General features: G+C 48.9%; 1 protein-coding gene across 1 annotated transcript in view; it reads right to left on the minus strand.

The window, feature by feature from the left end:
* Vwa5b1 (von Willebrand factor A domain containing 5B1) overlaps positions 1-25,129 on the minus strand; it is a 64,327-nt gene extending 39,198 nt beyond the window's left edge. The window contains exons 1-4 of the mRNA XM_051171818.1: positions 24,851-25,129; positions 4,414-4,576; positions 2,472-2,615; positions 416-686 (exon numbers count right to left, since the gene is read on the minus strand). Coding sequence (XP_051027775.1) covers positions 416-686; positions 2,472-2,615; positions 4,414-4,552 — 554 coding nt within the window. The 5' untranslated portion in view covers positions 4,553-4,576; positions 24,851-25,129. The remainder of the gene's footprint in view (positions 1-415; positions 687-2,471; positions 2,616-4,413; positions 4,577-24,850) is intronic.
* Positions 25,130-25,316: the final 187 nt, after the last annotated feature.

Raw genomic sequence — 25,316 nt, forward strand, 5'->3', positions numbered from 1 at the left:
AGTCCTGGCTGTCCTGGAGTGCACAATGTAGACCAGGCTGGCCTTGAACTCACGAAGTTCCATCCACTTGCCTCTGCTTCCCGAGTACTGAGATTTAAGGTGAGTACCACCATGCCTGGCTCCCCTCCAAGTCTCTAAACAGTAAGAATCATGCTTTTATCCCTTCTTTATCCCCAACACTTAGTCCTTAGCATATAGTAAGTGCTTGGAAAAATCTCTCTTAAGTGCATTAAAAAATAACCCCCTGGAAATTCTAAAGCTTTGCACATCTGCCAGTACCAAAATGGGGGCATTTCAGGGAGGTTTTTCCCCCTGGAACTTTGAAAGCAAAAGGGCCCCAAAACTCCCTTGTCCCTTCCCTGTCTCTTCTGCTGCCCCTGACCAGATCCTGGTCTGGGCAGAGCCTTTTACTTACCCTTGAGCCTGTTGGCTGGGGGAGCCAGATCTGTAGGTACATAACTGAGGCACAGTCGGGGCACAGATGGCCGGCAGGATGACCCTCACAGCCCCGCTGGGCAGCGTGGGGAGTTCCGAGGAGGTGCTGATGAAGATGGTGACATTCTCCATGGGATCGATGGTCCCCAGGTTGACAACGAACAGAATCCGCTCCAGATCCTCATCCAAGGCCACCTTTCCCGGTGCGCAGGAATGAGGGGCGATGGGAACCCCTTCTTGTGGAATGTTCCCTAAGTGCCAGGTTGGTGTCAGGTGCTGTGCAGACCTCATCTCTGAACCCCCTCTAAGCTTGCTGCGGGGAAGCTTTGAGAAGCCCCCTTTTGCTGATGGGGAAACTGAGGCCCAACATGGAAGGTCGCCTTGCCTAAGCAGCTTAGCCACTAATTAGCTCACTGGTGGGGATCTGTGCCTTCATGGGTCTGACTGGAGACTGAGAGACACAGAGCACCACACCAGAGAATCGCATGCCCACCCCAAGCCCCACCCAGATCCCAGCGGCTTCCGCTGCTTCTGCTCATCATCTTTCTTCCATCTGAAGGAATCGTTTCTCCAAGTCCTCCTGGGCTAGTCTTACCCATCCGTAACTACCCTCTTCCCCCATGAGAACTTCCCTGGTACCCAGTCAAGGCTCCCTTGCCCTCTCCTAACATCATTAGGACCTCTCCAAGCACAGCCACCTTTGATGTCCCATCACGCTTACTGCCGGGAGTGTACTAGCAATTTCCCCAGGCCATGAAAGATCACGACAGAGATCATTGTGTGTCTGGATGCTCATGCGAGCATCTTCAGCTTCAGCTGGATCCATGGCAGCCAGTGATCTGATTGGCTTACATCATGTGCTACGTGGTATGGGCCAAGCCACTAACATGCTGTGTGACCTTGAATCTGCCACTGTCTCTTTCTGAGCTTCGGATTCCTCCCTAGCAGGAATCACTAGCTTCCAGAACTTAACTGTGGCTAAGTTCTTGGTGGGTATCATTTTACCACTGAGTGGGTCTGACTACTTATTTCACTGTACAGACAGGTGCACATACCTGTGAGTGCAAGGCCGGAGGAGATGATGGGTGACTTCTATTATGCATGCCTGCCTGTCTGCCTGTCTATCTGTCTGTTTTTCTAAGCAGGGTTTCTCTGTGTAGTCCTGGCTGTCCTGGAACTTACTCTGTAGGCCAGGCTGGCCTCTAACTCATAGATTTGTCTGCCTCTGCCTCCTGAGTGCTGGGATTATGGGTATGCGCCACCACACCTGGCTTTCCACTATTCTCTTGGGGCAGGGTCTCTCACTGAACTTGAAGCTTGAGGATTTTTGGCTAAGCTGGTTAATGAGCAATCCCCAGGGATACCCTCGTCTCTATCTCTGTCCCCATCCAGAGCTAGGGTCATAAATGCAGGCAACCACACCTAACTTTTTATTTGGGTACTGGGGATCCGAACTTACCATCTCCCCAGTCTTTGAACAAGATTCATTTTTTAAAAATGATTTATTTATTTATTATTATGTATAAAGTACCCTGCCTGCATGTATACCTGCAGGCCAGAAGAGGGCATCAGATCACATTATTGATGGTTGTGAGCCATCATGTGGTTGCTGGGGATTGAACTCATGACCTCTGGCAGAGCAGGCAGTGCTCTTAACCGATGAGCCATCTCTCCAGCCCCACAAGACTCATTTCTTATCTGAGCCCATACCTCTTATGAAAAACAGGATAGGCGCTGGCTGCTGATGTCACTCATTCTACACAGCCTGAGCCTGAATGATGTGTAATCTGCTCCCCACCCCCCACCCCCGCCTTTTAATCTTCATCTTGCCTTGAAGGTGAAAATAAGGACAGTGGCCTGCTTTAGAGACAATGAAACTGGGGTACATAGACGGTCATACATTCTACCTCAGGATTCCTGGCTGGAGTTCAGCACCCTCTAGCATGTCCCATGTTGCCTTGCCATGTGCTCGAGGCTCTGCCTCAGGTGGCTTCCATCTAGGCAGGTCTTATCATGGTCCTGGTGGGTCTCCTTACCTGTAACAGTGGCAGACTGGACATCCAAGTGGCTTCTGTCCAGCTTGGCTTTGTCTTTGATCTGTATGGTCACTACGCGGTCGGCAATAACTGCCTCAAAGCCAACCACTGTAGTATTTTCATCCATTGGATACACAAAGAGACCTGGTAGAGTAAGGCCCAGCGTCACAGGGTGCTCAGCCCCATCCTACATGCCCGTGAGGGGACAACAGCCCATAAGCTGAGCTGGGGATGGGCAGGTGAGAGCTGCTTCAGGCAGTGAAGGGCAGCTGTGTCCAAACCCTGCCAGCTCTGACTCTTGGGTGTATGAACTGCCAGCGTCAGAAAGTCTGGTTTCCAAGGAAAATAAAAAGCTGAGCTGTGTGTAGGCCTAAATGGACACCTCTGGGTGATGACTTTAGGCCATGATCACTGGTTTGCCACTGCCACCACTAAAGGGTGGGGCCATGGAAAGCTCAAGAAGGATTCAAATCTCAGCCTTTCTTGTTCCCTAACCTTGCTGCACTGGACAGGACACTCATCTCTAAGCCTCTAGTAGCCCCATCTACAAGATGAGGCTCACACAGCAAACCTTGTGGTGCCATTTACTGAGCTATGCATCACACTTTATATCTTCATCACACCCTGTGGTACTAGGATTTGAACCCAGAGCCCTTCATAAGCTGAGCAAGTGCTCTACCATGGACTTTTGTTCTTGTTACTTTTTAAATTTTTTTTTTTTTTTGAGTCAGGGTCTTACTAAGTTGCCCAGGCTAGCCTTGAACTTGCTACATAGCCTGGCTTAGACCTTGCATTTTTACTTCTTATGCGTTTGTCTCTGTAGTTTCTGGGATTAGAGCTGAACTTCTTCAACGTCAAGAATATGCTGGTCACCTGGAGTCTTGCTGGTGTTTGGATTTGAATTCGTTTGGGACAGAGGCTGAGATTCTGCACATGTGTTTAGTCTCTCAGTGATGGCAATCTTGAAGGCCTCAAGTCATCTTCTCGCTAGCATGTAATCAGCACAGTGCTGGGACCATGCTGAGACCTCCACAAACCTGTACATCGCAGCCTCTGGAGCCTCAGTTTCCTTATCTATAAAATGGGACCACTGGTTTCTTTTGCAAGAGGAAAGTAGATGGACCTGTCTCAAAGCTTTTCAGTAGCGTTGTCTCCAGGGTCCCTTGCTAGGTCCTGTTTTCAGTCTCCAACTCTAGGCTCCCTTAAACAGAAGAGTGAGGCTAAATGTTCAGCCCAAATCCCTAAGGAGAAGGATGTTCCTATGTGGGCTCATTTCAGGTAGTGCTGGCCCCTAGGGCAGGGCAGAAGTGGTGGCAGGGTTTGGGGACAGGGGCAGGGAGAATGGGTTAGGTACTAGCAGACTCCATTGCTTCGAATAAGAAGGGATCTCGGTTGGGTGCAGTGGCCTATGCCTGTAATCTCAGCACTTAGGAGGTGACTGAGGCAGGAGGATTGCTGAGGGTTTGTGGCCAGCTGAGACTACACAGTGAATAATACCAGAGCTATACAGCATATCCTTTTTAAAAAACAAAACAAAACAAACAAAAGACCCCCAAACAACCAATCAAAAAAGCAAACAGGCAAACCTCTGTCAGTCCTTGCTTGGAGTAAGGAGAGGTATGTGGCGGCCATCTTTTTCTTTACCCTGACAACCTGCCCACCTCCACCCCCCAGTAATGAGTCGTATCTACATTTTCCACCCTCACAGCTTTTCTTCAGGCTACAGAAACCCAAGTGTTGGCCAAATCTTGGCTGTCCTTGCTTTCAGCTCTCCTTCACTTTGAAACCTGGGGGAAAGCAGACCTGGAAATCCCACTCTGTGGATAAGGAAGCAGATGCGGAGAGGCCACACACTTGCCCCATGCCAGCCAGCTAGTAAACTCAGGACGAGGGCTCAGTGTGGGAGAGGCAGCTCCCGGGAGTCCTCAGGAGAGTGTCTTACCTTGGAAGGGCTGAGCCTCCAGGTTGCCATAGGTGAGGGAGGCCGTCAGTCCCAGGGCATAGCCACTGACATAGGAAGTGACATCAGATGCTGTGAGAGGCAGGGCTGCCCCCGTGATGCAATTCAGCAGGCCGGGCATTCTGTGGGTTCCTCAGCTCAGGGTCTACAGGAGACAGGGCAGACAGGTACTGAGGGAAAGCCCATGATTCCTCCAAGCCTAATTTCCTCACTTGAATGCCCTAAAAACTGGAGCCTCGTTTATGTTGAGATTTCAGAGTTAGTGTGTACCCTGAAAGAAGGGGGCATTGTCAGTGACACCTCATGTCACAAGGGAGGAACTCTGTAAAGCCTGCTGGCACTCACCCATAGTCAGGGCCAGTGCTGAAGTGTCTAACCAAACAAGGCGACTCTTACTTGCCCCACCTCCCCTCCGCTGTCCCCCCGCCATGGTCTGTGCTTGGGTGAAAATGACTCAGTTTTCACCCCAGCCCCATCCCAGTAAGCCCTTTGGTCACTGAGCATCACAGTTTTCTCTGCAAAATGAAGGTCTTGGGGGATAGCTCCCCAAGTTTCCTTCATGTGGCTGTAGAGGACCAGCTCACTACAGTCAACACTTGGGTTGTGAGGGGTCTAAATCAGCAAAGACACCAAAGTCAGGGAGTTGCCATCCTTCCAAGGTATGTCTTTCTTGACGCCATCCCCCTACCCATGCCCAAGCTAAGGCCAGAGCTGAGACCTCTCTCAGGTAAAGCCCCTTACACTGTCCACCACCTTCCTTCTCTATCCTCAGCACCCAGGTCCCGGGGGTACCGTGTCCACCTAGTCTTCACTGCAGTCGAATTTATTCTTCCCTGATGAAGCCAGTGGTCATCAGACCCATTCCAGCACACAAAGCGAGCCCATCTCACCACACCGGACACCCTCTTTTACTGACCAATATCTTTTGAATGCAAGATAGATTCCTTACAGTAGCCCAGGGCCTATTTCTTGCCCTACCACTCAGGGCTAACGTTCAAACATGCTTGGTCTGTGCAGCTTCCTGCCCCACTCCCATCTTTTATCTGGGAACTTTCTTCTCTTCCTTAAGCATCCTTGATCCCTCCCTCATGGCTCCTCTTCTCTCCTATGTTATATTTCTATCCGTTCATTGAAGCACCTTATGTTTTATGAGGGTTTTTTTTTTTTTTTTAACTGCTCTCTGTACTTGGATGTGGGCAGGACGTAATTTGTTCTCCATTGGCCTCTAGGTGCCAATTGAGTGAAAAAAAAAATAACAAATTGCTTCATCCTTTCAACACTTAGGCTTTCGGAGGTGCTGAGTCTTCAGGACAGTGAATGGAGGAGATCTTTTGGGTCTCTGAGGACCTCCCACGTAGCTAGGTGGGAAGCAAACAGAGTGGGGTACATGTTGGAGATGGGGGGTCTCTCTGGGTTGTCCTCTCTATGTCTGAGACAGGCAAAGCGACCCCGTCTGGTGACCTTTGGCCGTCTGTTTGCAAGGCTATTTAATAAAAGCTGATGACTCTGCCCTTTCTCAGGGAAAGTTGTGCTTTTCATCTCAGTCCTGTCCAAGTCGGTGGGATCGTCAGGTGCTCCACCCACCACCAGGGCCAGCATCATCTTTTTAATTATGTTCTCCCTTGTGGCTGGAGCCCAGACAGCTCTCGCCTGGGCTTATCTCCTGACAGGCTGACTGATAACTGGAGGCAGAGAGCGGGGAGTACACTGCCGGTTCCAGTGTTTTGTTTTCTGTCTTGGTGGCCAGAGTGGAGGCTGGCTTCTTGCGGGAGGCAAGCAAAGATGACGAATTTCATTTCCTGAGTGAATTGCAACCCCCTCCCCCAATGAGTGCTCCCTGTGGCCTGCCCTCCCTCCTCCTCCTCTCCCAGTTTCACTACTATTCAGAATGTCCACAGGGGAAACACAGGCAGCACCAGATGCGAGGGAACTTGGGTTTAAACTTTGGGACATTCTGGGGTAGAGTGTGACAAGAGCATCTTGTCCGCCTCACTCCTCCCAGAGAGTGGGTGTGGATGGGAGATTCTGCTAACAAGGGCCAGACTGATTCTAAGAAGACTCTCTTGATGCTGGCCCACAGGAAGGCCAACAATTGGCAACTGGGACCAAGTTATTAAGCAACAGAAACAATTGGGAGAAGGGATGGACTACAACGTGGGAGAAAACTTAGGGTTAGACTATACTCAGAACTCACAACTAAACAACAAGAAATAAAACAACCTAATTAATTAGTGGATTAAGGAAATGGACAGTTCTCAAAAGATGAAAATGGCCAAAAAAAAAAAAAAAAAAAAAAAAAAACAAACCAAAAAACAAAAAACAAAAAACAAAAAAAACCCCACAAACAACAACAACAAAAACCAATTCAGTTTCACTAGGAAAATGCAAGTCAAATCCATGCTGAGGGTTCATTCCACCTGTTAGAATGGCAGTTGTCTAGAAAATGTGGTGTACAGCACAGTGGAACATTTTAAACTCATCAGGAAGAATGAAGTCACGTCATTCGAGGGAAAATGGGTACCGCTGGGGCCAACAACATTAAAGAAGTTAAGCCAGTCCCAGAAAGACAGATACTGAGTTTTTCTCCCACGTGTGGGTCCCAGACTTTATGTAGATATGTACCATCACATGTGTATACACTCACTCAGGTATCATGAAAGTGGAAGTAAAATTGTTAATGGAGGCCAAAGGGGGACCAACGGGAGGGAGAGAGATGACAAAAAGGAGGGACAGGAGTAGGTGGGGTGCTCGGCAGTATATGCGTGTACAAGAGTTTGAAAATAATAGGTATAGTTTAAAAAGAACCTCCCACGGGCCCTTATTCATGCATGTTTTCCAGCATTGATAAGCACCTACTGTGTTCCAGGTCTACTAGCCTCTGAGGATATGAAGACAAGACATGGCTCTCTCTTGGGAGACCTTTGCATGCTGTTTGACGTTCTGAGAGACAGATGGAGTGATGGGCGTGGCCTGGGGTACTAGGCTAGGTTCTCTGGTGAAATCCTGGATGAGATCCCTACATGAATTCTCTGTGAGGTTTTTGGGGCATCAAAGCTGGCCTCTGGTGGCTTAGAAATGCTAAATCTCAAATGATGGCCGTCTGCCTGGCCTTGACATTTATTTGTATTTATGCCTGGCTCAATAAATATTTATAAGGCAAAATGAATGAATAACTATCGGCTGCCCTCAAGGGACAGTAAAGGACACTTGTTGCTGGGTCTCTGTGGGGGGGAACGAGGCACGTGTGACTAGAGACACTAGTGCAAGAGATGGTAAGATTGAACATGGAGACTCTGACCTGATCTTGTCACCTCTACAGCTGCCACGCCATGGTTCCCTATAGCCTATTCTTGATGGAGTGGTCAGAACAATCCTTTGACAGTAAGGGCCCAGTCATGTGACTGCCGTGGATCAAACCCCTCAATGTGTTCCATGGCTCTTAAGACCCTACCAACTGGTTTCCTTGCCACCCTCATGTGGTTTTTCTTTTCCCTCTCTCCAGCTCTTCTGTCTCAGGTCTTCTGCACGGGCTGTTCCCATACCTAGAAGCATTCTTCCCTTAGATGCCTACATGGCTGTCCCTCACCCCCATCAGACCTTTCTTTGCTTAGGCAGGGATGTACTCAGAGAGACCCCTTTTCATGTTCCACTTGGTCTTGCCACCCTTCCCCCACCTCTAGGACTCACCTGGCTCTCTCTCTCTGTGCTAGCGGCAGCACACACAGTTGGTGTATCCCACCAGCACACACAGATAACTGTTTGCTTGGCCTGTCATTTAGCATCTGTTTCCCCTCCTCAGGGCAGGAGCAGAATCTGATTTTTCCCCTGGAAACAGCCTTGCGTAGATAAGGCAGTGAGGAAATATTCATTACAAATTTATGCAGCGTCACAGTGCCAAGATGGCCACTGATCTTCCTGAGGGAGAGAAGTGGCCACCAGATTCCCCTGTGACTTTTCTGAGGAACCCCCTGTGGCCGAAGTCACTAAGTTCCTTTTCGGTGTGTGCCACTCAGTCTCTAAGCCTCTCTTGTCTTCTGTAGCAAGACCTCTCTCTCTCTGGTAACAGACCATCTTCTCTTAGTGGATGCTTGGTCATTTGAAGTCCCTGGACCAGCCCCTGGCCATGGCCCATCCCACTGAGTCTCTCATAGTGCCACTGCCAGCACTTGCATCCATTCAGCTCCTGGGAGTGCATCCTGGGTTAGGATGTACCTAACCTGTATTCTCTGTAGGATGGGTTGCTGAATCCCTGGCTGGCCCCTCAGGAGCAGGGAGAGATGGATGGATGCTTTTCTGGGTCCCTCTTACTCCTCAGGGAACACCATTATTGTGACCTGAAAAAATTCTCCAAGGGAGCCCTAGTTCCTTTTGGCTATCCCTTTCTGTTGCTGTGTTCCAAGGTCTCAATTACACATTCTGTAGCCCTTGACTTATGGTCTCTCTTTCCAAACCCTCTATCATCCTGCCTCCATTAGCATCTCTGGGCACAAGAGCAGTGCATCTGCTCCTGTGGTTTGTCCTGACCCAGCATCCTTTGCTCCTTTCTTGCTTTGTCTCTATTTCCACTCTCATGCCGTCACCTTCAGACGCCACTGGTGACTGCTTTGTCCCTTACTACTCACTACTTCCCAGACTCCCTTGCTGCATTTCTTCCTTAGTGCACACACCTGTTCAAATGTATATTTTGTTTGTCTTGTCTAATGCGTTTCTGTGCTCTTCTTGAGTATGGTTGTGCGAGGGTGGGATTCTGTTTGAGTTTGTTTAGATTGTACCTGTTACCCAGAGAACAGTGTTGGCACACAGCAGATGCCCGGTGAATAGATGAAACTCATTCTGAGTGCCTTGAACATATACTTTGGAAACATGTCTTAAGAGGCAGCTACTCTTCTCTTTCTTTAAAATCTTTTATTGTTTTATTATGTGTGTGTGTGTGCGCGCGCGTGCACGCATGCATGCATGCATGACACAGTATGCCTGCAGAACAACTCGAGGAACTCAGTTCTCTCCTCCCACAATGTGGGTGGCAGGCATCAAATACAAGTGAGCAGGTTTGGCAGCAAGTGTCTTTCGTTCTCTGAGATACCTTGCTGGCCCCTTCTATCCTGTATTGACAAAACATCAAGGCTTAGAGAGGTGAGAAATGTGTTCAAGATCCCACAGCTGGGAAGTGATGAGGCTTGGAGCTGAACCTAAGCCTCAGGGCCGTGGAGGCCACATACTTAATCACGGTGACACATCTTTGTGCTTTAAGCTTTCCTCTAAGCCTGAGTGTTCTCTTGTCTCTACTTCGACTAACCCTGTTACTTCACTAGTGTCCCCTGGACCACCTCCATCACCTCCTAAGTCAGTGGTTCTCAATCTTCCTAATGCTGTGACCCTTTAACATAGTTCCTCATGTTGTGATGACCCCCCTAACCATAAAATTATTTTTGTTGCTACTTCATAACTATAACTTTGCTACTGTTATGAATTGTAATATAAATATCTGATGAGCAGGATCTGATATGTGACCCTTGGGAAATGGTGATTCAACTCCCAAAGGGGTCTTGACCCATGGGTTGAGAAGTGGGTCTTTCAACTCAGCCTGTTTTCTCTTGGATCCTCTCCATCACCACACACATGTGTGCATACATACACATGCGCGCGAGCGTGCACACACACACACACACACACACACACACACACACACACACACACACATACACACACACACACCTCCACTCCTCCTGAGCTGGCTTCCATTGCCTTTGTCCAATGGGGGACAAGCCAAATTCCTTGCACATTCTTCAAGGCTTTCCCCACTGGGTCCTCATCTCTGACCAGTGTCACCTCCTGCCAAGTTCTATACACCCTGTGGGAAAGATTAAGCTTTGTCACAGGTGGAAGCAGTCTTGGCAGGCTTTACCCTTGGGGCACCCCATGAATCCCTGTGACAGACTGAGTGGAGCCATCCTGGGCCTGGAATTCAGGAAGCAGACCTGGGAACCCCAACTGGGCTATTGTTTTTCTAATTGACCCTCAACAGGAGAAAGAGACCGTCCTTCCCATGTGACTCAGACAGGTGGGGAGGAGAGAACAAGTTCAGCCCAGGCTTGAGCGCGTGTAGAGCAGCACGTGGGCCAGAGAGACACCTAAGGACCCGTCCTGTGGAACGGATACCGGAAGGTTCACTCTTTTGTCCCTTTAACCTTTTTTTCCTTCTTGTGTAAGCTAGTTGGGTTGTATAATAAAGTTTAATTGTTAAGAAACAGAGCCAACAACACCTCCTTCCTCCAGACCCTCTGATATTCTTACTGAAGCCTGAACAGACTTTTATTGTTGTTTGTTGATTTTTTGCCACCCCAGAGCCCTTTTCAAGGACAATGGATGCCACCTTCTCTGTCCTTTTAAATCCCATTCATCATGTAAGCCCTATCCTCCTGTTGCCTTCTTCATGAAGCCTTCATGTCTGCATGTGTGTGAAGTATGTGGATAGATGCAGGTTTGTATGTGTGTGCATTTGTACAGTGTGTGTGTGTGTGTGTGTGTGTATATCTGTATGGAATATGTGTGTATGTATGGAGTGTGTGTGTATGTCTGTCTTTATTTCTGTGTGTCTGTCTTTATTTCTGTGTGTATGGAATGTGATTATTACATGATATGTGTCTGTGTATCTGTATGGTGTGTGTATATGTGTGTTTGGGGAGTTGGGAGTGTGTGTGTGCCTGTTTTGAGTGTGTATGTGTGTATCTGAATGCTATATATGTGTACGGGTCTGTGTATGTATCTACGTGAAGTGTGGAGAGAGAGAGAGAGAGTGTATGTGTGTGTGTGTGTGTGTGTGTATGCCTGTATGGAGTGTGTGTGAGCAGGTCCATGTTCATGTGTAAGGAGGCCAGAGCCAACCACATGTATGGTTCATGAGGATACCTTCTACCTTGTTTTTGAGACAAGGTCTCTCACTGTTACCTGGAACTTATCATTTTGGCTAGGCTGGCTGGCCAGCGAGCCTGTGTGTACTGTCTCAGCACTGGGATTGCATGTATAAATCATCATGCTTGAACTTTTTTTCACATGGGTTCCTGGAATCAAAACCAGGTCTCCTGATTGCATGGTAAACACTCTACTGGCTGAGCCATCTCTCCAGCCTTGTGAATGCTTTCTTGACATTCTTGTCCATCTGATGTTGTCTCTCCATGGTCTACATATCCCACGCGCCCTTGTCCATCACATCCCACAGTCCAAGGCAGTGCAACCACCTATGTACCATGTACAGGCTGACAAGTTCTTGGAGGACACTCCCTGTGTCTTCTTAGCTTCTGTCCTAATGTCCTCTGTCAGGCTTGGTTCAGAGAAAGATCTCTCAGAGGGGTACCCTAAAGGTCTTCTGTGCCAACTGATACTATTAGGGGTCACTTTACAAGTTCAGACCTAATATGTCGCAGCTCGCCAGAGGCCAGTATCAGTGGGCACCAGCTCATCTTCCATAGCCCATTGTCTCTGCCCCAGGCTGCTTCTCAGTCTGTGTTGAGTGTGGGAGATGCAAAGGGACAATGGAGCAAGCATAAGACTTCTGGAACTTGCATCTCCAGCTGCCACAGGATGGGGAACACCCACACTGGGGTTCCTGGGGGCTCAGGGGTGACCACACCCCCTTGCTAGGGGACTTTGGCATTTTGTTTTGTTTTGTTTTTAGAGACAGTGCTTCTCTGTGTCCTTGGCTTGGCTGTCCTGGACTCTCTCTTTGTAGACCAGGCTGGCCTCGAACTCACAGCAATCCACTTGTGTCTGCCGCCTGAGTGCTGGGATTTTGACATTTTAAAAAGAGATTTAAAAAGGGCTTGGAATATAGCATGTTGATAGAATGCTTGCCCAGCAGGGCCCTTGATTTGATTCCTAGCACTGCCCAAGAAGCAGCAGCAGTGGCAGAAAAGGAAGAAGAAGAAGAAGAAGAAGAAGAAGAAGAAGAAGAAGAAGAAGAAGAAGAAGAAGAAGAAGAAGAAGAAGAAGAAGAAGAAGAAGAAGAAGAAGAAGAAGAAGAAGAAGAAGAAGAAGAAAGCACAAAGATAGTAACTTGCCCAGGTGTGGCTAGGTGTGTGTTTAGAGCAGTGATGGAGCCTGATGGGGGTAGAGCCCAGAGAGCCATTAACAGAGAAACAAGCCCAATGGCTCTGATGTTCCCATGCTGTGCACCTTGAGCATCTGAGTCAGTGCTCTGGGTCTTAGCTTTCTCCGCACCTGCCCAGTAGAGAACTTCCTGTGGATCTCTGCTGAAGTATAGGTCTCAGGACAAGGTCTCAGGTTGGCCATGAAATCTGTTCAGCTGCTAGCAACTCAACCCGTGACTGTCCCAGACATGGCAGTTTGGCTCTGTCCTGGCATTCCAGAAGCCTTTTGCCCCCATCCTGGCCATATCCTCCTACCCCAGATCATGTTCCCAAGGTTGGCATCTCGTGGCTAAGTGTGCCTAGCTAGGCTTGTACTAGATAGACCATAAACTCACAACATGAGTCTGGGTTCAAAACTACCATCTTACCTCAGTTTGGAGGTCCCATTCCTTGTTACCCCTAGAAAGCCCTTTCACTTCTTTAGGGAGCTCCAGTGCCAACCACAGACTGGCAACCAAATTCTCCCATCAAAATGGGCCACAGTCGGCGTGTTCCCAGAGTCTGAGTCAATTGTGCCAAGCTTCTAGAATTCTAGGGTTCTCACATTCTAGTTTCCATCCTCTAACTTTTGCTATTCCCAGACCACACATCCATGTGCCGGCCAGATCCCCACCTCTATGGCATTTCTCTCATCCTGCCAATCATCAAGATCTCCCATGGTTACTCTAAGGTCTGTCTTCTGGTCTTGCTGCCTTTACCTGGCCCCCTGGAGGAGATCTTAGCCACTTTCAAGCCCCTCCCCCAACTCCAAGGCTCCCATCTCCATGCCCCCCCCCCCCGCCGAGTTCTTTCAACAGAGAGAGCCTGCAGTTCTCATGCCATGTATCTCATCTGGTTGTGCTATTTTCTGTCAGCAGATGCACATGGCATGCCTACTGCATTAGGCCCAGCGGAGAGACAGACAGACAAGACAGACATGGCCCTTGTTCTCATACTTTGTGTCCTTTTTCTCAGCCACCCAACCAGGACACATTCTCCTAGAACTTGAGGCAAGGACTCTATGTCAACAGGCACGAGCAGGCTTTTCTGGAAAGAATCCCAGCAGTGCAAGAAATAATTGCAAGAGCTGACCAACAGAATTGCAGAAAAACAATCAGCAGAGTGAGAGACAACCTACAGGAAGGGAAAACATCTCTGCCAATTACACACCAGACAAGATAATTAATATATAGGATATATAAAGACCTGAAGAAATAAACACTAAAAAAACTGAGTGAACCAATCAGTACACAAAGTAATGAACTGAGTAGACAGTTCCCGTGAGGAGAAACACAAATGGCCGATATCAGTTGAAAAATGTATTCAACATTCTTAGTTACCAGGGAAATGCAAATTAAAACTGTTTTGAGACGAGCTCACCCTAGTAAGAATGGCTGTCATCAAGAGAAACAAATGACAACTAATGTTGGGGAGGCTGTGGGGAGAGAAGAGCCCTTCACTGCTCTTGGGAATATAAGCCTGCATAGCCACTATCAAAGTCAACACAGAGTGTCCTCAAAGACAGTAAAAACAGAATGCACTGTCCAGCCTAGCCATGACATTTCTTGGTACTCCCCGAAAGGACTCCAGGTTGGCACATCACAGAGACACTTGCAATCCATGTTGATCACTGCACTATTTGTCTAGCTGGGAACCTAGATTTAAAGTTACATGTGGGTGTAGGTGTGTGTGTTTCTGTATGTGTGTGTGTCGGCGGGGGGGGGGGGGGGGGGGAGTCATGAAACTGGAAGGAGGAGAGGCAGGAGGCAGGAAGAGATACTAATGGGGGTGGGAAATAGAGTGTAATGGACATCCATGGGATATGAAAACAGCAAGAAGCTGGATATAGGCAGTGTTCGCTGGAGGCAGTGGGGGAGCGTACCAACACATCTGCCTGCCGCCCATTACCTGTGAACCTACCAAATCAATTAGATGTCATGAAGGATCCCGGCCTTCCTCTTTCAGTTCGAGACCCATAGTTGATAGTGAACAGTGAGTGAATGGGCTAGATATGTTACATATCTTAATCCCAATTCTTTGGAGACTGAGTCCAGCCTGAACTACATACCAAGACCCCATAGCAAACAAACGCAGTGAACGGATGCTGTGTACTCTATTTGTGAGCAAGTGAATAGGACCATCGACTGTATTATGAAGAGGTGAGAGACTAAGGCCTTGGCTGTAGGCTCATGTTAGCAACTGAATAGTAGCTTTCAACCCAAAGCTCATAGGACCCCATCCCAGAGGCATCTAGAGGGAAGTCTTCCTTAGAGAAACAGTCAAGACAGAAAATATCCAGCCTTACTGTCCTTGCTGTCTTCTCCTTCTCCAGGAGCATGGAGTCTAGTCAGTGCTGTTGTCCAGGACAGTCAGCTTCAAGGAAGCAGAAGCCCAGGCTGTCTGCACTTAGTGACTGACCTGCTGGAGAAGGGAGAAACGAGCAGGTGGTGCCCGAAAACTCCAGAAGAAAGTGGTCCACTGCAGGGTCTCCAAGGTTCTTAGCTATTCAGAGGTATGGCTTAAGTGCATGCAAATGATGCTCGCTGGCAGGTGGCCCTCCAAGGAGCTTGCGGTGCTGAAGGCTGCCTATGAAGGCTTCTCAAACAAGGACACATGTTGCTAAGGGAATTGGATTCTGCCTCCACCAATTCAGTTTACATCACCCTTCTGTGGTGCCTTTAAAGGTGAACTTACCCACTGAGCTGCCAGCATCCCTGGAGCCCTGTGAAAAGGCACTAAATGGATTCTTACATGGCTCCCAGCCTCATCCCTGCCTCTAGACCAAGCCTGTGGTCTTGTGCGGAGGAGAAGCAGAGGATGCTGGGCAGAGGAAGGACTCTTTTGAAACTGTTCTTTAGAGGCGGCCTTTTGTGTTGGCGTGCTATAGAAAGGAGGGTGATCACTGACCCATGCTCTCTCCAAACACCTCTACATGACAACCAAACCAAACCAAACCAAACCAAAACAACAACAAAAACCCAGCAGACAAGGGAGCTGATTTCTTCTCCTGGAATCTTCCTTTGTCTTCCAAGTCTATCTCTCTCCAGCTGGGAGTGTCTCTGAAAATCTGTTTCTCTGCTCTATGACTACATTAGGAGTGCATTGTGGCAGGGCTATGGGGAGGATGCAGGAGAGAGATTGTATATCGGATGATGCTCACTCAGCTTTGGTCCTCAGCAACGGCTCACATCTACTTTATCATTTTTTTAAGGATTTTATCCAATTCACCCACCCACTTAGACTCTCCCTGGGCCCCCAAACTTCTGGCATTTCCTATGGTAACCCTGATTACCCACAACTCCTCTCTCCCCACCGATCTGCAGCCAGGTATGACCGGCCTCATGCCTACACATGTTGGTGTCTGAATCCGTTTCTTGTCTGAACTTCCCTCTGAGATCCTAGAGCAGGTAGTGACAAGCTGTGAGGCCTCTCCAGCACAGGCTGCCCCTTCAAGATGGCACAGGGAGGCCGTGTGGGTGGCAGAGAACATTGGACAGGCAGTAAAAGCCACAGAGCCTGAGCACCAGCTCTTCTCCCCAAACTCAGTATGGATCCCAGACTGGGACTCCTGCTGCTACGCAACTGCGCCGTATCTCTTGGGGCTACACACAACATAGAGGGTGGAGCCTGGAGGTTGGTGAGTTACTGGTTTAGTGTCTGTCTTTGCTAAATTTTCTGGAAGTGTAAGACCTAGGGGGAGGAACCAGGAATGCCCTAGTCTTTGTTCTGTTTCTAGCATACAGAGTAGTGCCTGTGCGTTTTTTTAAAAACAAAACAATGGTACACAGAATAACTCCAGGTATCACCTCCAGTATTGTCTGTGAGAAGGTGCAAGTAATCCTCAGGCCAGACCAGGGGAGCAGGCATGGCTACCACCCTACCACCCCATTTTGCTCCAGCTTGAGTGGTCACTTTCTGAACCATGCCACCCTACAATGCTTGTTTTCAGAGTGGATGGGTGGCATGGATAGGGTGACACCGCCCCCCCCCCCCCCGCTCCCAACAAGCCTTGCCCAGGCTAGCTGGACTCTAATAGGAGAGTGAATGTCATTCCTTCTTCTTTTGTGGGCCTAAGGGACTTTTGGAGACACAGCACGGGTCAGGCTGGAAGCCATCCTTTTAAGGAAACCACGTGTCCACTACTTAGTCTAGTCCTCATAATTGAGGGTAGGTTTCTGGAGGACCATCCATGATCTCATTTAACTTCTGTAAGGGCAGGTCATCTCTTTACAGTTGAGAAAACCAGCATCCGGAGAGGTTAAATTAGCCTTAAGGTCACACAGCCACATGGTAATAGAGGCAGGATTTGAACCCAAACTCAGGAACCTACTGTTTGGACCATGGCCCTCGGCTGCTAGCTGGCTTCAGCCAGCTCATGTCTTGTGGCCTGGCCAGTGCACCTGCAGCCAGCTTGCACTCACTCCGGCTTCACTTAGGATCAGCCTGGCTCCCGCCCTTCTTCTGTGCTTTGCAATAGTCAGGGTGGGGTGAAGGCTTCTAGCTGACACACAGTTCGACCTCATTGAGCTCCTCCTGCAGTCCGCACTGGGCACATGGGAGAGTGGCTGAATGAAGGGGAGTATAGCTCTTCCCGGGATGGGCACCGAGCTGCAGAAGAACCAACCTGGGACATGACGCTTTTGCCCTTTGGCTTGTGTGAACCCTCAAAAAGTTAATAAGTGCAGGTAGGTGTCACTGCCTTTAAGATGTGCCCTTAGTGCCAACCAGGCTTATGGAAATAAGATTTGGGGACGCAGAGGCCCCCAAACTCCCCCCACAAAACTGTTATGAAGTCAAGCACTGCATTAATTAGTGTACCTGGATTGTCATCCAACCTTGGGACTCATTTTGGGCATCATTTTGTTTCAATTTACATATGATTAAAGAAAATGCAAGAGAGGTTAAGAAACCCACCTGGATCAGAGATCTGGTAGTAGGTGATGGTGTGGGAAACAGGACCCTGGCTGTACCGTGTCCCTGTGTTTCCTACAATGTCATAGCAACGCTGAGGGCTCTGGGGTCCCTCACTCACACAAGAAGAGACAGCTTTCTCTTTGAGAGCCCCAGGTACCAACTAGAGGTGTTAGCAACAGAGACTAAGCCAAGCAGAGTTATAGGTGGGAGAGGAGGCAGTTGCGAGGTTCCTGCTCAGTCAGCCTGGGAGCCAAAAGTGCTTGCCTTAGATCACTGATAGAATTCAGCTTGAAGCCAGGCTCTGGTGTGTGCCACCCAGTGACACAGCACAGCACTTCACTTGGCTAAGTCTCTACTTTCAGACTCGTGGAAATGGCACAGTACCCCAGTCTGCTGGCCAGTGCCATCAGGAGAAAGTGCAACAGCCTACAATGCACTACACACAGTCACCAGCTCACTTTTTCTTTTTCTTTCTTTCTTTCTTTTTTTCTTTTTTTTGAGATAGAGTTTTTCTATGTAGCCCAGAGTAGCCTGGCATTCACCATATAGTGCAGACTGGCCTCAAACTCACGATCCCCTCATGCCTCATCATCCAGAGTGCTGGGAAGAGAGGTGTGCACCTCCACATCCACATTTTGGGGTACTTTTGAAGGCAAGTGGGTGGTTGATAGGAAGATGTGGCCAAGGTAGCCAAGCTCAGCCCTCTAAAAAGGCAGGTGAGCGATCTCTTCGAAATAGGCTGTCTCAGAAGCCTTCGGCGGCTTAAAAGAGTAAAAATGATGCAATTAAAAGTTGTCCAGGGAGCTTTTAGCCTGTGACCAATTAACATTTTCAGATTCAGCCGTGAGTCATAAAAGCGCTGGTGTTCATTCATACCTCACGCAATTTGTAATCAAGGAGCTTTCACATCCATAAATGTTAGAGCGCCAAGAGCCAGGAGAGAGGAAAAACAAGAAACAAACCTCAGCAGCCCCGCAATTTTCATCTTAAGAATCAGGAGACTTTGGCTCAGAAGGGAAGCAAAGAAGGCTTCTATCCAAACTAGCCTGTTGCCCTGCTAAGCTTGGACCTGCAAGGGCTGAGGTCTGACTGTCCTGGCCGCAGGGAGTCTCATCAGCCAATCAGAGCTGAGGGCTGGTTGCTGGGGTTGTGGCTGGGGAGCTAAGACCCTGCAAATGACTATTCCAGGTTAATCTCTCCATCCCTCCCTGTGCCCTGTTAAGCGGTCTGACAGAAGCTCCCATGCTCCCCTTCTCGTTACGCCTACAATGATCTCCATGTTGCTGAGCAGATCTAGGCTGTCCTCTTTAAACAGAGAGGGCAGGCTGCATGCCTCTGCCTCCTTGAAACCCTGAGGTGCATGCGTCTTGCGTCAGCCAATGAGCTATAGCAAAAGTTCTCTCGAACCCCTACTCAGACATAGCCGATGAACAGGATATTCTCCACCATTGAGTGGAGAGTGAGATCTGACTCTCACACGAACTGTGGTGCCCCCTTTTCTGACCATGTCCCCTGGATGGGGAGGCCTGGCGGCACTCAGAGGAAGGATAGTAAGTTACCAAGAAGAGACTTGATACTCTAAGAGCATATATAGGGGAAAGAGGTCTCCCTTAATCACAGACATAGGGGAGGGGAGAAGGGGGGAAGCAGGAGGGAGGGAGGAATAGGAGGATACAAGGGAAGGGCTAACAATTGAGATGTAATATGAATAAATTAATAAAAAAATTTTAAAAGAAAAAAAAAAGAGTTCTCAACCTGTGGGTCATGACCTCTTTGAGGTGGCATATGAGGTATCCTGCATACTCGATAATTACATTATGATTCATAACAGTAGCACAATTACAGTTATGAAGTAGCCATGAAATGATTTTATGGCCGGGGTCACCACACCATGAGGGGCTAGCTGTATTAAAGGGTCACCGTGTCAGGAAGGTTGAGAGCCACTGAGCTGTGCAGTTGTGAAGTTCTTCACTTCAGGGCAGAGGCTTTGAAAGCCAGTGTTCTTGGCGCTGTCCTGTTTCCTGCCATAGCAACCTTGGAAGCACGTGTGTAAGAGTGATGGCATTCTGTGATGACATGTGACCTGCTTTGAACATGTGGCAGGAGCATTTGCACAATCAGACCTGGCCAGTGAAGCCACGAATGTTCTGGTCTGTAAGCTAAGGTGATGCCCGGACACGGAAGCCACAATACAAGGCGACTAAGATGTGGAGGAAGTGGTACCACTATGGTACGCTCTCCGTGAAGAAAGAGCTTTTATTTTCTCAATGCTGTATCTCCAGGGTTCAGGAAAGTGGCCAGCAGCCAGCATTAAATAAAGGATGTGAGGTGTGGTGGTTGACAGCTGGGAAGCAAGCAACCCAACAGACAGAAGTGCCCGATTTTTGCAACAGCTCCACAGTTCCCTGTGTGTCCATTCACCTACTCAAGTCACAAGTGTTAAAACACAAACTACAGAGGGCTCCATACTCCCCCCAGTAGCTGGATCAGAGATGGGCACCTGAAACAAATCCACTTAAAACAGCGACCAGGTTTCACAGGGGACAGTGAAGAAAATTTGCAATTGGGATTTTTGTTTTGAGGCAAAATAAAATAAAAAAAACTTGACTACAGAACTCCACATTGGGTCAGAATAAGATTATAATTGTATGTCAAAACTTTCAAAGAACAAATCAAGTATTGACTTGGGTAGGCGTGGGTTTTTCTAGAGAATTTTCTGTTTGTCGCACTGTGATTTTTCATACTTCAATGTTTTTTATTCTCTGTCATTGGCCTAGTGTCCAGGTTCTCCTTCGTCTGTGTAGGACAAAAGACCCCAACATCTCCTCTAAACCTCTTCACCGAGTCTCATGGCTTCGATGAAATTTCAGTTCCATGGTGTAATCCTTTGGCATTCTTTGGACGTTGCTTCTCCTGCCCAACAGCCTCAGAGACACCAGCAGTCATAGGTGCTGACTGGTGGCCAGGGCTTGACATGCAGCTTGAGAAAAGGCAGGCATGTATGCAGACCATTTGTATAAATATCCCCTCATTAGTATTCTAAGGTGTGGACTTTGTGCATGTATGAGCGTGCGTGCGTGCGTGCGTGCGTGCATGTGTGTGTGTGTGTGTGTGTGTGTGTGCGTGTGTGCACGCGCGCTAGCTTCATGTCAACTTGGCACAAGCTAGAGTCATTTGGGAAGAGGAACCCTCACTTAGGAAAATGCCTCCATAAGATTGGCCTGTAGACAAACCTGATTGGTTATTTTCTTATTAATGGCCTGGGCAGGCCCAGGGCACTTTGGGTGGGTCTACTGCTTGGCTGAGTGCTATAAGAAAGCAGGCTGAGCAAGCCATAAGCAAGCAAGCCAGTGAGCAGCACTCCTCCATGGCCTCTGCATCAGCTCCTGCCTTGAGGTTCCTGCCTTGGGTTCCTGTCCTGACTTCCATCAGTGATGGAATGTAATGTGAGAGTTGTATCCTGAAATAAGCCCTCTCCTCCCTGAGTTGCTTTTGCCAACGGTATTTTTATCACTGGAAAAGAAACCCTGTGTGTGTGTGTGTGTGTGTGTGTGTGTGTGTGTGTGTGTGTGTGTGTTAGGAATACCACCTACCATCCTTTTGAGACAGGGTTTTTCACTGGCCTAGAGCTCCCCAATTAGGCAAGATTGGCTAGCCAGAAAGCCCCAACAACCCACTTGCCAGCTTCTCCAAAGGTAGAATTATGAGCACCTTCCATAACACCTGGCATTTTTATATGGGTTCAGGGAATCCAATTCAGGTCCTCATGTTTGGGAGCCTTCCTCCCAGACCCTGGTGGGGACAGCTGCTAAGCCTCAGCTCGGGCAAGTGCGTAGTCTTGGGTAGCAGATTGGGCAGAGGTCTTCATGGTGCCTGAACAAAGAAGTGGGGTCACAGTGCAAATCCGATAGTCTGCCCCTTCCCTGTGGCTATGCCTGTCCCTGACCCCATTCTAGGCTGTTCTTTATCTTCCCACTCTAGCCCCCTGTTTCTGTTGGTCTCAAGTAGTCTCATGAGAAGAGCTCCTGAGCAGTCTTCAGGCCAGGAGTCTGGTTCCCAGTGTGGTCATCAGAAGAGGAAGCCCTTACAATAGACCTCAGATTGGATACAGGACCAAGATCCTCCTGGTTTCTCAAGATCCCATGGAGGATTCAAGAGGCCTTATCCCATACACTCTTCCACAGATTCTTGTATATATCTGTTTGTTCCCAGTTGCTCCATGGCCAGACACCGTGACTCACAGCCTGATGACCAATGGATAGCGAACATTCTGAGGGCCCTTGCGTATGCTCCCTCCTCAACACTGAGCCATGCCACTCAAATCCAAGTTTCTCTAAAGATACCCGCCTTTCTGGGCTCTTTTAAGTTCCACCTCCTCCATGAAGCCTCCCTAGATTCCTCTTCAGAGCTTTTCTGAACTATATCTAAGAGTTACCATTCACAGAGTGGTCTGAACATCTCTAGAGGTGACATGGCGACCCTTCTTATCATCACGTCTCTTGCATGCCTATCCTAAAGCACCTGCTCAGGAGATGAGGGGACACCTGCCCCACCTCCAGCCTCACTCTAATAAAGTGTGCCCTGCTTTGTGCCCTGGACTCTCTAGATCTCCCGGGTCCCCAAGATGCCTTTTTAACATCTGTAAAATGAAGATGAAATCAGACACCAGGGTAAGGGTCTGTCACAGTCAAGGAGCACCCTCACCACTGACCTCCTCTCCAACTGTGCCCCTTCTTGCTTTTGCAAATTCATTCCCAGGGACAGCGAGACAAGGGACTGGAGGTGAGCATCCCTCAAGCTCTTATCTCAGGCTGTCTCCCTTGGCAACTCTGCTCTCCCCCAAAGGGGCTCACCCTCTCCTAGCTGTTAAAGGTGAGCAGATGATCCATGAACGTATCCAATGGCTTCTGTGCCCCAGACTGTCTCAGCCCTCCATTGCTTGCTTCTTGACCGGCTCATGGAGCTCAAATTTAAGAGCTCTTCTCGTGGGCATTGGTTGACATAAGCTTAGGAAGTAGATTACCGCCCTTTCCAGCTTGAGCCCTCATTTCCCTGAGAACAGAAACCCAACTCCCAGCTCAGTACCTGGCATCAGGTGGCACCCAGTGGGACTCAGTGGTTTCATTTCTTTTTTCTTTTTCCACCCCTCCCTGTCTGATCATGCACACTGACCCAACACTCTTAAACCAAACCTTTTTGCTCCTTCTCCACCGGTGTACACAGCCCAGCCACATGCTTCTGCTGCTTCGTCCACATCCCTACACTAACATTACTTCCATTGCAAAGCCCTCTTAGTCCCACACTGAGCACCCTTGATGCCAATGCCCTTTCCATAAAGAATCCAGGCATGCGGAGAATTGCAAATGTCAGCTTTACGGCTAGATAAATGCCCCAGAGGCTAAGGAGAGAAGCCGGGGTTCCAGGAAGTTGTTAACAAGACCAAAAGACTTGTGTGCTCCCACTGTGGGCTGGAGCCCACATGCCCCACTGACTCTGCTGACCCATTGCTAGGTCCCCAGAACATCTTGCTGACATTGCTTGACTTTGCAATGTCAAGGTCCCATCCCCAGTTTGGCCAAATAAGGGAACTTGTGAGACTAGGAGAGTCTATAGGGTTTGGCCAGTGTGGCTCTGGAGCTAAGTCCTTCCAAGGGATCTGCAGGGAGGCCCTGTAAGAAACCATAGCCCTGGGCTGGAGAGATGGCTCAGAGATTAAGAGCACTGGCTGTTCTTCCAAAGATCCTGAGTTCAATTCCCAGCAACCACATGGTGGCTCATAACCATCTATAATGAGATCTTGTGCCCTCTTCTGGCCTGCAGAATACTGTATAAGTAATAAATAAATTAAAAAAAAAAAAAAAAAAAGAAAGAAAGAAAAGAAAGAAACCACAGCACCCAGCAAAAACCTGAACCAAGTAGAAGCCCAAGCCAATGGTTTTTATCTGGGCCCTTCCTCTGACTCTTTTCCCCCCACAGTATCAGCATCCATCCTTCTCCAGGGCCATAGTCCACACCACCCAATTGGCCATGAGTGGGCAAAGGTTCTCACTGGGAGGAGAACAGCTGTGAGAGGCACAAAAGGCCAAAGTTGGTCAAATTACTTGGGTAGGAGAACTCAGTGGGAGAACTCCCTCTGACAAGGGCATACTGTTGGCATCCAGGTGCATGTCCCTGTAGCCTGGATAACAACTCTTAGCCTGATGGCCAGTGGATAGTGAGCATTCTGAGAACACCATCTGGCCCAGGTTTGGGGATAGTGCTTGTGATAAGAGCTCACAGACCCACCCCCCCCAGAGTTTCCCAACTCCTAAAGCTAAGGTGGAAGGATGTTCACAGCCCAAGGGACCTTTGTGCCAGGCATCTTGGTGTGTCTCAAGCCAGAAAAGCCGTGAGGTCCACAGATTATCCAGACAGACACACTGCTTTGAGCCATGAACTGTGCTGTTAGGAATGGCCCAAGCATTGCTGCCCCTGGAGATGAGTGAACATTCTAAACCTAAAGGATGTTACACTTATATGTCAGGTCTTGGGGCGGGGGGGGGGGTTCTGCTAAGTCAAATGATGGTCAGGCTTAACCCACAGTCTTAACAATCTTAATTCCCACAGATACATGTACACACACTCTTAATTTCCTTCATGTCACTGGTTAAAAAGCATACTGCTCTTGCATTCATGAAATGTGAACATGTTTATATACACGTACCACGACTCCCTTATCTACTCATGTGGCTTGCTGCGTACATGTTATGTCCCTACTCCCAGGGATAGCTTCCTCCAGAAGTGCACCTCCACATACCTCTACAGGACATAGCTGACATACATCATGTACCCATGGGCTCAGCCCACAATCTTATCCCAGTTAACCACAGGAGCTCTGTGCCCTCATGTGCTCCTTCTCCAAGTGAGAGAGCTGCAGGTCACCCTGTGCCCTTTGGCCTCTGCCCAGTTCCCATGACTTGCTTGGTTTAGATGGGTGGACACAGGAAACAGGCTTAAGTCCCAGCAGAGAAAGTGAGGAAGGATGCTGCCTGCTATATGAGAGAGAGAGAGAGAGAGAGAGAGAGAGAGAGAGAGAGAGAGAGAGAGAGAGAGAGAGAGAGAGAGAGAGAGAGATGCCTGTTGCTCTTCAGAGTGGAGGAGGGGCTAGAGGCTTCTGGCTCCCCACCTCTGAAACCTTCTATGCCACCAGCTGGGACAGGAACATCAAAATAAAACACTAGGACTTCCCAGGACCTCCGGAGCTGCAGCAGGAAATGTGAGAGGACTTTCAGCAGGGGCTTGACATGTCAGCAGAAATCACTGTTCACGGTGCCAGGCCCCCTGACTCCCACCACCTCCTACCACCTAATTACCCCCCTCCCTATTCAGGACCTTCTTACCTCCAGGATCCCAGGACGTGAGGGTTCAGAAGAGAATGCGCCCTCCGCCAGCGGCTTTGGAGACAGTCACATGCCAGGCACCCAGAGGGCAGCAGGCACAAGCCTGGAGCTTGGCAGTGGGGGTGGGCAGTCTGCAGAGCACGGACTGCCCTGGTGCCCTAGAGGACAGATTAGAAGTGATGGGGACAGAGAGATGGTGGAAAGAGGTGGCAGGGATGGGAAGCTGAGACAGAGAGATGAAGAGAGACAGAGACAAAGAGAAGAGACAGAGACAGAGGGAGGAGATGCTGAGAGAATTACACACAGAAGACAGTGTAAGAAAAGAGAGAGGGGGAGAGGGGAGGGAGTAAAGGAGAGAGAGAGAGAGAGAGAGAGAGAGAGAGAGAGAGAGAGAGAGAGAGAGAGAGCGCCATAGGAGCAACATGTGGTCACATCCTCACTTCTGATGCTGGAACCTCCGGAGCCC

Source organism: Acomys russatus, chromosome 29, assembly GCF_903995435.1.
Source record: "Acomys russatus chromosome 29, mAcoRus1.1, whole genome shotgun sequence".
NCBI classification, from domain to species: domain Eukaryota; kingdom Metazoa; phylum Chordata; class Mammalia; order Rodentia; family Muridae; genus Acomys; species Acomys russatus.